At 45.2% G+C, this 13676-nt stretch overlaps 1 protein-coding gene across 1 annotated transcript in view; it reads left to right on the top strand.

The window, feature by feature from the left end:
* LOC141148240 (uncharacterized) overlaps positions 1–13676 on the top strand; it is a 140933-nt gene that overhangs the window by 66893 nt on the left and 60364 nt on the right. The window contains exon 2 of the mRNA XM_073635494.1: positions 11252–11610. Within this exon, the coding sequence (XP_073491595.1) occupies positions 11262–11610 (349 nt within the window). The 5' untranslated portion in view covers positions 11252–11261. The remainder of the gene's footprint in view (positions 1–11251; positions 11611–13676) is intronic.

Below are 13676 nucleotides of genomic sequence, written 5' to 3'. Positions count from 1 at the left end.
GGGAATCATTATTCCACAGACCTGTTCTGCCATCATTCAGGTCCTGCAGAAGGACTATATTAAGGTAAGTTTTCTTCTTTAACATCACATTCTATGTATTTAATGTTTGCTAATGTATTGTATTTATTTCATCATTCCATAATTACCATGATTGTAATATGCTGTGAATGTCCTCTTTGTCCTCATGGATGCTGGAAGCTTTTAATGCTCCTTTTTTGTCCTTCATGCATATTCGCCTTCACTAACCTCCCCAGCATGATATTCTGGGCCCATACACATACGGGGGGCTGCACATACAGGGGGTTCTTCCAAAGAAGTGGGGTTCTTTAAATAAGTGGCACTTCCGCTCTTCCACCATCCATCTGAACATTTTCTTCTCTCTTCAGAGGTAAATCACCCCCCATACTTAAAAAGCCGTCCTTGGACCCCACCAATCTTAACAACCTATGCCCTATCTCCTTGCTTCCCTTTTCCTCTAAACTCATTAAACACCTGGTTTACAACCAACTGACTGACCACCTCATTAAGAATAACCTTCTTGATCCCCTTCAATCTGGATTTCGCTCTCAACACTCCACCGAAACTGCTCTTTTAGAACTCACAAATGACCTACTAACTGCAAAAACCAACAGACACTATTCTGTACTCCTACTTCTGGACCTTTCAGCTGCCTTTGACACGGCTGGCCACCCCCTCCTCCTCAAAAAACTTTACTCCCTTGGTCTCTGTGACTGTGCTCTTCAGTGGCTCTCATCCTACCTATCCCAACGCACCTTCAGTGTCACTTACAATTCTACTTCCTCCACTCCTCTTCCCTTCTTCGTCGGGGTCCCCCAAGATTCTGTTCTTGGAGCTCTTTTATTTTCAATCTACACCATTTCTCTGGGTCAGCTGATCCAGGTTGAGCAATGGCACAACCATCCACCCATCCCCACATGTCAGCATGCTAGGTGTTATTCTGGACTCTGAACTCTCCTTTTGACCCCAGATCCAATCACTTTCCAAAGCTTGCCGCCTCAACCTCCTCAACATCTCTAAACTACGTCCCTTTTCTCACCAATGAAACCACAAAGCTCCTGATTCACTCCCTGGTTATCTCTCTCCTTGACTATTGCAACTCCCTCCTCATTGGCTTACCCTTAAATAGACTATCCCCCTTTCAGTCCACTATGAATGCTGCTGCCAGACTCATCCACCTTACAAACCACACAGTGTCTGCTACCCCTCTCTGCCAATCCCTCCATTGGCTACCACTTGCCCAACAAATTAAATTCAAAATACCAACAATAAGCTACAAAGCCATCCACAACACTGCCCCCAGCTACATCACTAACCTAGTCTCAAAATACCAACCTAATTGCCCTCTTCGTTCCTCCCAAGACCTCCTGCTCTCTAGCTCCCTCATCACCTCCTCCCATATTCGCCTCCAGGACTTCTCCAGAGCCTCGCCCATCCTCTGGAATTCGCTACCCCAATCTGTCAGACTGTCTCCAAATTTATCCACTTTTAGGCGATCCCTGAAAACTTTCCTCTTCAGAGAAGCCTATCCTGCTTCCAACTAACAACTGCACTATTTTCTCCATCAGCTCATCCCCCACAGCTATTACCCTTATGTATAAATTGACCCTCCCTCCTAGATTGTAAGCTCTAATAAGCAGGGCTCTCTGATTCCCCCCTGTATCGAATTATATTGTAATTGTACTGTCTGCCCTAATCTTGTAAAGCGCTGCGTAAACTGTCGGCACTGTATAAATCCTGTATAATAATACACACCTAGCCTAGTCACTTAATAATGTATTTTGTCAGCTCCATTGTAGTGCTTACCCTAAACACCCCCTAAAATGTGCCCAAATGTTATTGTTGGCCTTAAATTGCAAGAGGCTTTTTCTTTTTCGGCCCAAACTCATTTGGAACCCTCCCCCCCCACCACCGCTAAGTCAACTTATACCAAAGTCTGCTGACTTTGCCAAACCCATACACACTATACCTAGCTCTTTTGTGGTCCGATTTATGGATGAATTCCCCAAAGCATGTAGTGCAAGGGCCTGCCTAAATACTTTCAAATGGTACTGTTTAAAGTTTTTTTCTCCTATTATCTTGATAGGCAATTGCAGAATGTTAAAATGTGCTTCAATTTGCTTCAATTTGTACAGTGTGTATTTATATTTTTGGATTATGACACTTCTTACCTGTCCAGTGGTCTGCCAACAGTGTAAGTAAGGAGGGGCTGGCCAAAGTAACATATATTATTTATGCATTCAGCTCTCAATGAAGTGGACAGGGTTACCTGTCAAAACATCACCCCCCCTAAAATTATTACAATGGGCCATCAGAGGGGGTGGTGAATCAGATAAGTGGACCTTATACTTTTGTGTTTAACCACCTCAATACAGGGCACTTACACCTCCTTCCTGCCCAGGCCAATTTTTAGCTTTCAGCGCTGTCGCCATTTAAATGACAATTGCGCGGTCATGCTACATTTTACCCAAACAGATTTTTTATCATTTTGTTCCCACAAATAGAGCTTTCTTTTAGTGGTATTTGATCACCTCTGGGGTTTTTATTTTTTACTAAACAAATAAAAAAAGACCTAAAATTAAAAAAAAAAAAAGTTTTTCTTTTGTTTCTGTTATAAAATTTTGTAAATAAGTATGTTTTCTCCTCAACGGATGGGCACTGATAAGGCAGCACCAATGAGGTGGCACTGATGGGCACTGACAGGTACTGACAATGGGCACTGATAGGCGGTACTGATGGCACTGGTAGGCAGCACTGATGAGTGGCACTGATATGCAGCACTGATGGGCATTGATAGGTGGCACTGATGGGCACTCATGGGTGGCACTGGTGGGCACTCATGGGCACTGATAGGCGACACTGATGGGTACTTATGGGCGGCACTGATAGGCAGCACTGATGGGTACTTATGGGCGGCATAAGGCATGTGATAGGCATCACTGGTTGCACTTGCACTGGCAGGCATTTGGGATGGGCACTGATAGGCAGCTAGCTGGGCACTGATTGGCATTTCCCTGGTGGTCTAGTGTGGCATACCTGGTGGTCCAGGGTGGTGCCAATCCATGGTGGTTCCTGGTGGCATCCTGGTGGTCCTGGGTGGGCATCTGAGAGGGGCTGTGCTGATAAACAATCAGCACAGACCCCCCCTGTCAGGAGAGCAGCTGATCATCTCTCCTCTACTCGCGTCTGTCAGACGCGAGTGAGGAAAAGCCAATCAACGGCTCTTCCTGTTTACATCGTGATCAGCCGTGATTGGACACGGCTGATCACGTGGTAAAGAGACTCCATCAAAGGCTCTTTACTGAGATCGGTGTAGCGGTGTGTCTGACTGACATACAGCACCACCGATCGCCATCTGCTTGCAATGTTATGTGCAAAAGTACTAATTTTTCTTTTTCTTATTTGACTCCACAGTTTACTTCAAACCCACGGGAATGGCAGACTGTGGCCTCCCAGTTTGCCCAGTAGTGGGACTTTCCCAACTGTGGAGGGGCAATAGATGGGAAGCACGTCCACATCGTTCCACCCCCCAACTCGGGGTCATATTATTACAATTATAAGGGGTTTAATAGTATTGTGTTGTTGGCGGTGGTGTCGGCGACGTACGAGTTCCTGTATGTGGATGTGGGTAAATATGGCCGGATGTCGGGTGGTGGAGTCATCGCCCAGACAGAGTTTTTCAGACGGCTCCAGAATGGCGGGTTGGGCTTCAACAGAAGTATGTAGAGTACTTTGCGGGTAGGGGGGCCATTGATATGCCAGACAATGTCTAAAACATATTTTAAATATTTTTTTTATAAACTGAACTCATATTTCATTTGAATTACTGCTTGTGTTTCTTTTAGCTGTCTCCAAGGTTCTCCAATGGCCTTTTATTTTTGGCCATTTTCTTCAATTGTGCAAACGTAGTTTATTTGATACATGGGGTGACAATCTCTTCTTCAGCTAACTATTATGTTGTGGGTCTGCTATACACACACACCTGTTGCTTTTGTTGTTAATGTATGTAATGCATTAATGATAAAAATAATCATCCTTTTCAGCTCCATGAATTAATTGCTTTGAGTCTCTAAAATGGACTGATTGGGGAAAATTTTAGAGCACTGTGGGGGTTATTTACATCCCCCTTTATGTCCCCAGGCTCTGGTACTATGACAGACTGCGGTTTTTGTCAGACCAGAGTGAACCCAGGCCATCACTCTCAACCTTCCTTCCACACTTCCTTCCACACTCCCTTCCACACTTCCTTCCACTCTTCCTTCCACCTCAGATGAGGCTTCCGACGTACAACCTGGGCCTTCCACCAAGGAAGATGTGGAGGAGCCCAGCTTGAGCCAGGTATAGCATTGTTCAACGTATTTCTTGTCAAAAAATGAATGATGTTAACTAGATGTTTTTATTGATCACTAATTTCTGATTTAACAAAGTGGTTTACATATCAATAAACAGTAGTAGCCAAAAATGTTTGGGACAAGAATGAAAAATGCTGGGGTCAGAATGATAGTCTTTTCTATTTGTTAACATTCAATTTGCAACAGTCGTGAGCATGAGCATGTGATTGATGAACAAAAAACTAAAACTATGTCCCATTTTCATACACAGGAAAATCTTAGCCAGGAGGAGGCCGTGGAAAGTGGCAGCCAGGAGGTGGCCATGCCCAGTAGCCTGACCGTATTCCTAGGTTCCTCACCTCCGCCTTCCAACAAAAAGGACCAGGAAGGCGAGGAACCTGGAGGAGTCAGCGACTACTTTGATTTGGCAGGCTACTGTGGTGCTCACAACAACCCCTAGTGTCCACGAGGCCTTTGCGTGTATGACGGCCAGTAGGCTGCAAGGAATGGAGGAGGGCCAATGCCTCATCTGTGAGGAGGTAATATTTCAGGCCCTAAATAAGGGGGTGAGGGGCCAACTCACCAATAAAAGCCATGTCTGTGAGTTGGACCATATTAATCTTCCACCACCTCCAGCAACACCTCCAACAACACAGCCAAAGCCTGGAAGGAAGCGTAGAAGGAAGTCTTGAGAGTGATGGCCTGGGTTCGGTCTGGTCTGGCAAAAAACGCAGGCTGTTGTAAGACCACAGCATCGGGACATATATGTCATCTGCTGCTGCTCCCGATCTCTGAGTTCTGGACCGTATTGTGCTCCCTATTAGGGATGAGCCGAACACCCCCCTGTTCGGTTCGCACCAGAACATGCGAACAGGAAAAAAGTTTGTTTGAACACACGAACACCGTTAAAGTCTATGGGACACGAACATGAATAATCAAAAGTGCTAATTTTAAAGGCTAATATGCAAGTTATTATCATAAAAAGTGTTTGGGGACCTGGGTCCTGCCCCAGGGGATATGGATCAATGCAAAAAAAAGTTTTAAAAACGTCCGTTTTTTCAGGAGCAGTGATTTTAATAATGCTTAAAGTCAAACAATAAAAGTGTAATATCCCTTTAAATTTCGTACCTGGGGGGTGTCTATAGTATGCCTGTAAAGGGGCGCATGTTTCCTGTGTTTAGAACAGTCTGACAGCAAAATGACATTTTGAAGGAAAAAACTCATTTAAAACTACCCGCGGCTATTGCATTGCCGACAATACACATAGAAGTTCATTGATAAAAACGGCATGGGAATTCCCCAAAGGGGAACCCCGAACCAAAATAAAAAAAAAAAATGACGTGGGAGTCCCCCTAAATTCCATACCAGGCCCTTCAGGTCTGGTATGGATATTAAGGGGAACCCCGAACCAAAATAAAAAAAAAAAATGACGTGGGAGTCCCCCTAAATTCCATACCAGGCCCTTCAGGTCTGGTATGGATATTAAGGGGAACCCCGGCCAAAATTAAAAAAAAAAATGACGTGGGGTTCCCCCTAAAATCCATACCAGACCCTTATCCGAGCACGCAACCTGGCAGGCCGCAGGAAAAGAGGGGGGACGAGAGTGCGCCCCCCCCTCCTGAACCGTACCAGGCCACATGCCCTCAACATTGGGAGGGTGCTTTGGGGTAGCCCCCCAAAACACCTTGTCCCCATGTTGATGAGGACAAGGGCCTCATCCCCACAACCCTGGCCGGTGGTTGTGGGGGTCTGCGAGCGGGGGGCTTATCGGAATCTGGAAGCCCCCTTTAACAAGGGGACCCCCAGATCCCCCCCCCGTGTGAAATGGTAAGGGGGTACAAAAGTACCCCTACCATTTCACTAAATAACTGTCAAAAATGTTAAAAATGACAAGAGACAGTTTTTGACAATTCCTTTATTTAAATACTTCTTCTTTCTTCTATCTTCCTTCATCTTCTGGTTCTTCTGGTTCTTCTGGCTCTTCTGGTTCTTCCTCCGGCGTTGTCGTCCAGCATCTCCTCCGCGGCGTCTTCTATCTTCTTCTCCTCGGGCCGCTCCGCACCCATGGCATGGGGGGAGGCTCCCGCTCTTCTCTTCTTCTTCATCTTCTTCTTTTCTTCTCTTCTTCTCTTCTTCATTTTCTTCTCTGGGCCGCTCCGCACCCATGCTGGCATGGAGGGAGGCTCCTGCTGTGTGATGGCGCTCCTCGTCTGACAGTTCTTAAATAACGGGGGCGGGGTCACCCGGTGACCCCGCCCCCCTCTGACGCACGGGACATGACGGGACTTCCCTGTGGCATTCCCCGTGACGTCACAGGGAAGTCCCGACAAGTCACCGTGCGTCAGAGGGGGGCGGGGTCACCGGGTGGCCCCGCCCCCCGTTATTTAAGAACTGTCAGACGAGGAGCGCCGTCACACAGCGGGAGCCTCCCTCCATGCCAGCATGGGTGCGGAGCGGCCCAGAGAAGAAAATGAAGAAGAGAAGAAGAGAAGAAAAGAAGAAGATGAAGAAGAAGAGAAGAGCGGGAGCCTCCCCCCATGCCATGGGTGCGGAGCGGCCCGAGGAGAAGAAGATAGAAGACGCCGTGGAGGAGATGCTGGACGAGAACGCCGGAGGAAGAACCAGAAGAGCCAGAAGAACCAGAAGAACCAGAAGATGAAGGAAGATAGAAGAAAGAAGAAGTATTTAAATAAAGGAATTGTCAAAAACTGTCTCTTGTCATTTTTAACATTTTTGACAGTTTTTTAGTGAAATGGTAGGGGTAAGTACCCCCTTACCATTTCACACAGGGGGGGGGCCGGGATCTGGGGGTCCCCTTGTTAAAGGGGGCTTCCAGATTCTGATAAGCCCCCTGCCCGCAGACCCCCACAACCACCGGCCAGGGTTGTGGGGATGAGGCCCTTGTCCTCATCAACATGGGGACAAGGTGTTTTGGGGGCTACCCCAAAGCACCCTCCCAATGTTGAGGGCATGTGGCCTGGTACGGTTCAGGAGGGGGGCGCACTCTCGTCCCCCCCTCTTTTCCTGCGGCCTGCCAGGTTGCGTGCTCGGATAAGGGTCTGGTATGGATTTTTGGGGGGACCCCACGCCGTTTTTTTTTTTGGCGCGGGGTTCCCCTTAAAATCCATACCAGACCCTCAGGTCTGGTATGGAATTTAGGGGGAACCCCACGTCATTTTTTTTTTTAAATTTTGGCCGGGGTTCCCCTTAATATCCATATCAGACCTGAAGGGCCTGGTATGGAATTTAGGGGGACTCCCACGTCATTTTTTTTTAAATTTTGGTTCGGGGTTCCCCTTTGGGGAATTCCCATGCCGTTTTTATCAATGAACTTCTATGTGTATTGTCGGCAATGCAATAGCCGCGGGTAGTTTTAAATGAGTTTTTTCCTTCAAAATGTCATTTTGCTGTCAGACTGTTCTAAACACAGGAAACATGCACCCCTTTACAGGCATACTATAGACACCCCCCAGGTACGAAATTTAAAGGGATATTACACTTTTATTGTTTGACTTTAAGCATTATTAAAATCACTGCTCCTGAAAAAACGGCCGTTTTTAAAACTTTTTTTTTGCATTGATCCATGTCCCCTGGGGCAGGACCTGGGTCCCCAAACACTTTTTATGACAATAACTTGCATATTAGCCTTTAAAATTAGCACTTTTGAAGGGTGTTCAGCGGCATTCGAATTTGCCGCGAACACCCCAAATTGTTCGCTGTGCGGCAAACTTGCGAACAGCCAATGTTCGAGTCGAACATGAGTTTGACTCAAACTCGAAGCTCATCCCTACTCCCTATTAAATGGACTCCTAAGGCTACCAATTTTGCTTGTCAAATAATTGATGTCTGCCCTGGGGTACAAAGGCTTCACCAACTCCAACTGTTTCTCCAGCGTTGCCTTCCTCTTTATTTTATTTTACTCCTAATAAATGTTTAATTTTGTTTTGAGAAATACTTGGCTATGTGTTTTACTTCAAAAAGGACAGTTTGTTTGTGAGTAGGCAGGTACATTTCAAAAATACAATGTCAAATTAACAAGGGACACCAACACCAACCAACCTCTTTGAGGTAAAAAAAAATACAAGATAATAATGGTGTTGTGGTAACTTGACACACAAAATGACAAAAATTATTATGGAGATCGATATAAAAAAAATTAAAAAAAAATTTCTGGAGAAAAAAAAAAGTAGATCACTATAAAAAAAAAAAATTGATGATTCTGGAGATCTTAAGAAAAAACAAAACAAAAACAAAGATTTTTCAGGAGATCACCAGAAATAATAAGAAATCAGTTTGTCAGAACTGTGGGAATATCAGCAGCAAAACAACTTCATTGTTCTAGCAATATAAAGAAGAAGAGAATGCGCTGCATTGAAAGATTACAAAATTTGCTGCGTGACGAATGAGCTATCTCCATTACTAACGCTAGTTTTACCAGACCAAGTGCTTCCGTCTCCTACTTAATTCCGAGCATGCATGGAATTTTGTGCGTCGGACTTGTGTACATACGATCGGACTTTCCTTTGTTGTCAGAAAATTTGAGAACCTGCTCTCAAACATTTGTGTGCGGAAATTCCGACAGCAAATGTTCGATGGAGCATACACACGGTCGGACTTTCCGACAACAAGCTCACATCAAACGTTTCCCGTCGGAAATTCTGATCGTGTGTACGCGGCATTAGAGTTTGGTCAAAGAAAACTGGTAACCTTCTAAGCTAATTCAACCCTTGCTATTTACACTTGATCCTCTACAGGGATAACAGACGCTTATCCTGCAAAAGAAAATATGACATGTATAGCACCCTCATAGACCAATGTAGGTTGATAGGTAAATTGAGTCGGCTCCTCTGTGGTCAGTGGAGCAGGGGTTAATTTTTCAGCCCTGCTCAGTGTCTCACAGGCTGATTGCTTCCCCCTGTATTCTAGAGGGTTCTAGAATTATAGTGGGATAAAGAACAGAGTGAGCAGCCTGAATATTTATGCAACTCCAGCCAAGCTCTGGGGAGGTGTGCCCTGTAGGTGGTTGGGGGACCATAAATAGTCTGATGCCTGAGACAGTTCCAGGGTCCAATACTGCTGGAGGAGACCCCTGGGGCAGGAATCCTGAAGATGCCACTAAAAAGACATTGAAGTCCCAGATAAGTATTAGCTGGGGGGGGCATTAGAAAGTTTAGTTGTGGAATCAGTTTGGATCTGGAGAAAACTCACTGGAGAGAACCAGGAGACAGTTGGGGGGAAAAGAGTCTGCATCTCCCTCATTGAGAAGAACCTGTTGGATACCAGAAGGAGTCTGCTGATGATCCTGTGGCCGTGTGAGTAAATAACCTTAAAAGTTAGTGACTGTGTGCAGCTTTTGGTCTCTGGAAGATGTCAAGTCATGTCCCACAGAACTAGAGGCTCTGTGGGACAGTTTTGTACAGTTCAGCAAGACAGATGCCCTGTACATACGACCGGTTTTGCTGTCGTAATAAACTCTGAAGGTTTTTCTGAGGGAATTCCTCTCAAGCTATCTTGCATACACACGGTCACACCAAAGTCCGACCGTCAAGAACGCGGTAATGTACAATACGTATGACGGAACTAGAAAACGGAAGTTCAATAGCCAGTAGCCAATAGCTTTGTCTCGTACTTGCTTCAGAGCATGCGTCGTTTTTGGTGCGTCGGAACAGCATACAGATGAGCAGTTTTTCCGATAGTAATTTGTTCCGTCAGAAAAATGTAGAACATGTTCTCTATCTAAGTCCGTCTGAATTTTCGATGGAAAAAGTCCGATGGGGCATACACACATTCGGAATATATGATGAAAAGCTCCCATCGGACTCTTTCTGTCGGAAATTCTGCTCGTGTGTACGCGGCAAGAGAAGTGTGTCAAATTGTTCAATTCACCAGTTTTGGAGTATCTCATGCCTTTTTAACCCCATCTAAGTTCAATGTTTCAATAATACCCTAAAAAAGACACCCTAGACTGCAGTGGCGGCCCGTCCATAAGGGGTACAAGGGCACCACCCCCCCCAATCCAATCCTAAGCCGGTCCCTAATGTACATGCAGGGCGCTGGATGCATGGATTTTAATGGGGTTTTTTTTTAAACACATGATTAGAGCCTGAAGCTTCAAAAAAGGGTGGGCTCAGGGCACAGAGCACCCATCCCTCTCCTATGGTGGTGGGGGGGCTGATCGCCGCCTTCTCGCCTATCTCCCACGGGGATCACCGACTTCCTAATTGGCTCCCACGGGGGGGACGGGGGATCGCTGCCTTCGCATCCGTCTCTGCCGCCTTACCTGCCCCCCCCCCAAACATTGAGCACTAGTTGCCACTGCTAGACTGTTACTTTAAGCCAGTGGCAGAGTGGGAAAAATGCTGTGTGCCTGTCTGTGTGTGCTTTAATTGGGAAGAAAGGACTTAAGTTCACAAGTGGCTTCTTAGGGGGTGTGCCACACACAGCTTACTGATCAATTAAACCTACAACAGTGTCTGAGGGGTCAGGAGCCAACCAGGAGAAGTATTCTTCAGGTAATTAAAAGTTCAAGCAGCAGGTGACTGTTCTTGTTTATATGTCTGTTTATTCTTTCATACCTGATCCTCCTGGTTCTGTTGATCTCTCCTATAGTAACTCTGTTGTTCAGGTCGTTGGAATTGTACATTGTACTGCAAACATTTGGGGAATTTATATCCTGCTTTGTATATCTTACACATCTTTCAATAAAAATATTTTTTTTAAAAATGTTCAAGCAGCTTAGTGTCTGCTGCTTCGAGTCTTTTATGCTTTTTTTGGTATAGGCTTAGTTAAAGAAGTAACGATTCAGTAATCAAAAACCTCACAAACTATAGAAATAGCTGATAAGTTTCTGAATTTATCTGACATTCACAAATATGGAGAAATATCCTATTCTTCCTTTTCAGATTTGTCACAATGTCAGACCTAAAAGAAAGCACAACAGACGATTACATTGACACGAGCAGAGAATTAATCACAAATTTCAGCTTCGATGCCTGCAAATTGGGCAATCAGGGCTATAGTCGGCTCCTCCTGCAGCTGTTTGGTTTTCCGGGTAATGGCAAATCATCCTTCATCAATTCCTGTATATTTGCTCTTGGAGAGAAAAAAACGTTTGAGAATTGGACAAAAGCAGCAAAATCAGCTGGTGGAGACACCACATGTAGAATTCCCTATAAGCTCACAGAGACCATAACAATGGTTGACAACCGTGGAATGCCGACATTGGCCGATCATGAGACTGGAGAAATTTATGCTCAGCTCGGTAAGTACATTGCTAAAAATGTGCAGTAAAGTGTATCTAAACCCAAGAAGAAAATGTAATATATTGTAGCTAATCAGCCCTTTAACCACTTTAAGACGAGCCTATTTTTCAAACTTGTTGTTTACAAGTTAAAATCATTATTTTTTTTTTTGCTAGAAAATTACTTAGAACCCCGAAACATTATATAATTTTTTTTCTAACACAGTAAAGTTAGCCCATTTTTTTTTATTGTGAAAGATGATGTTATGCTGAGTAAATTGATACCCAACATGTCACACTTCAAAATTGTGCCCGCTCGTTGAACGGCGATACACTTTTACCCTTGAAAAAACTCCATAGGCGACATTTAAAAAATTCTATAGGTTGCATATTGTGAGTTACAGAGGAGGTCTAGGGCTAGAATTATTGCTCTCGCTCTACCGATCGATACCTCACATGTGCGGTTTGAACACCGCTTTCATATACGGCCGCTACACGCGTATGCGTTCGCTTCTGCATGTGAGCTCAGCGGGACGGGATGCGTTAACATTTTTTAAAAAATGTTTTCTTATTTATTTTACTTTTTTTTTTTTTTTTTTTATGTAAACATCCCTTGTAATAGAAAAAAGCATGACAGGACCTCTTAAATATGAGATCTGGGGTCAAAAAGACCTCACATCTCATATTTACACTAAAATGCAATAAAAAAAAAAAAAATGTCATTTGAAAAAAAGAAGTCTTTTTTTTTAAGAGGTATGGGCGGAAGTGACGTTTTTACGTCGCTTCCACCTTGCAATGGTATGGAGACGGATGGGGGCCATCTTCCCCTCACTAGTCTCCACACCTAACACGGAGGAGGACCTGATCGCCGGCGGCGGGAGGGGGTGCCCTCCCGCCACGCCAATAAAAGTTATCTTGCGGCGAATCCACCACAGAGACCACTTTTATCTGAAACCAGACCGCCCGCTGAAGAAGAGGATACTGGGGTTATAGTAGCTATCTGCTGCCATAACAACAATATCCCTCTTCAAAGTGCCACTGTATTTTGATGGCGGGCGGACCGTAAGTGGTTAATGTAATAGTTGCATTTGTTTTCTTTTTTAATGGTTTCTTTCACCTGGTATTACTGCCAGTAAAATACTTCCTGTCTTAGGGTGACTCACTGCTCTGTACTGAATCTATGAAGGAGCAATGTAGTCACACTAGTCTGCTATTATGATTTGGTTTTCAAACAGGTTATCCTGCTTTTGGTTTTTTCCCCACTCCCCTCGTCTCTATTACATGTAGCAAGGTCTCCGGCCTCCTCCAGTCTGATGAAAACTTTCACAGCCAAAGATAGCTGACATCCTTCTGTATGTGGTGGGGTTGTGAGGCATAGTGGGTGCAAGGTGAATAAAGTTATTGGGCGCCAGACACTTTTTGAATGCAAAAGTGATGTTCATTTCTCTTACAATCTTTTATGGGGGAAAGAGGGTTAGGGTCAGGACACCCTTAAGTAGTTGCAAGTTCAATTGGCAGACTCTGAGACTTCAATAGGAGGACAGCCGTACAGGGAAAAGCCTCCAGCAAGGCGCCACATCTGCACATGCAGGAATGCTGTCTCCTTTGGCAACAGTCTTTAACAATTCCTAACACAAAGCGTAACAGTTTTTTCAGCTTCACTACAACTTCTCCTTGTAGTTCTTCAGCACACTGAGCTCCCGGTCTCTCACTAGACCCTCTGATTCACTGCCACTGAATCCCTTAGCCCCGGTTCACACAGGGGCGGCACGACTTGCAGGTCGCCTCAGCGAGGAGACCTGCAAACTACTTCCGAGGCGACTTGCAAAACGACTTCTGCATAGAAGTCTATGCAAGTCGCCCCCAAAGTAGTACAGGAACCTTTTTCTAAGTCGGAGCGACTTGCGTCGCTCCTATTAGAACGGTTCCGTAGCACAGAACGGGAGGCGACTTGTCAGGCGACTAGGTCGCCTGACAAGTCGCCCCTGTGTGAACCGGCACTTAAGCTCCTCCAATCTTTAGGGTGGTATCTTCCTCAAGCATCACCCCCGCCTCTCTGCTGGGTCCCAAGCTTGGGACTCCAGATA

Source organism: Aquarana catesbeiana, linkage group LG06 (assembly GCF_042186555.1).
Source record: "Aquarana catesbeiana isolate 2022-GZ linkage group LG06, ASM4218655v1, whole genome shotgun sequence".
NCBI lineage: Eukaryota > Metazoa > Chordata > Amphibia > Anura > Ranidae > Aquarana > Aquarana catesbeiana.
Note: the sequence above shows the minus strand (reverse complement) of the source record. Positions and strands in the feature narration are given on the sequence as shown.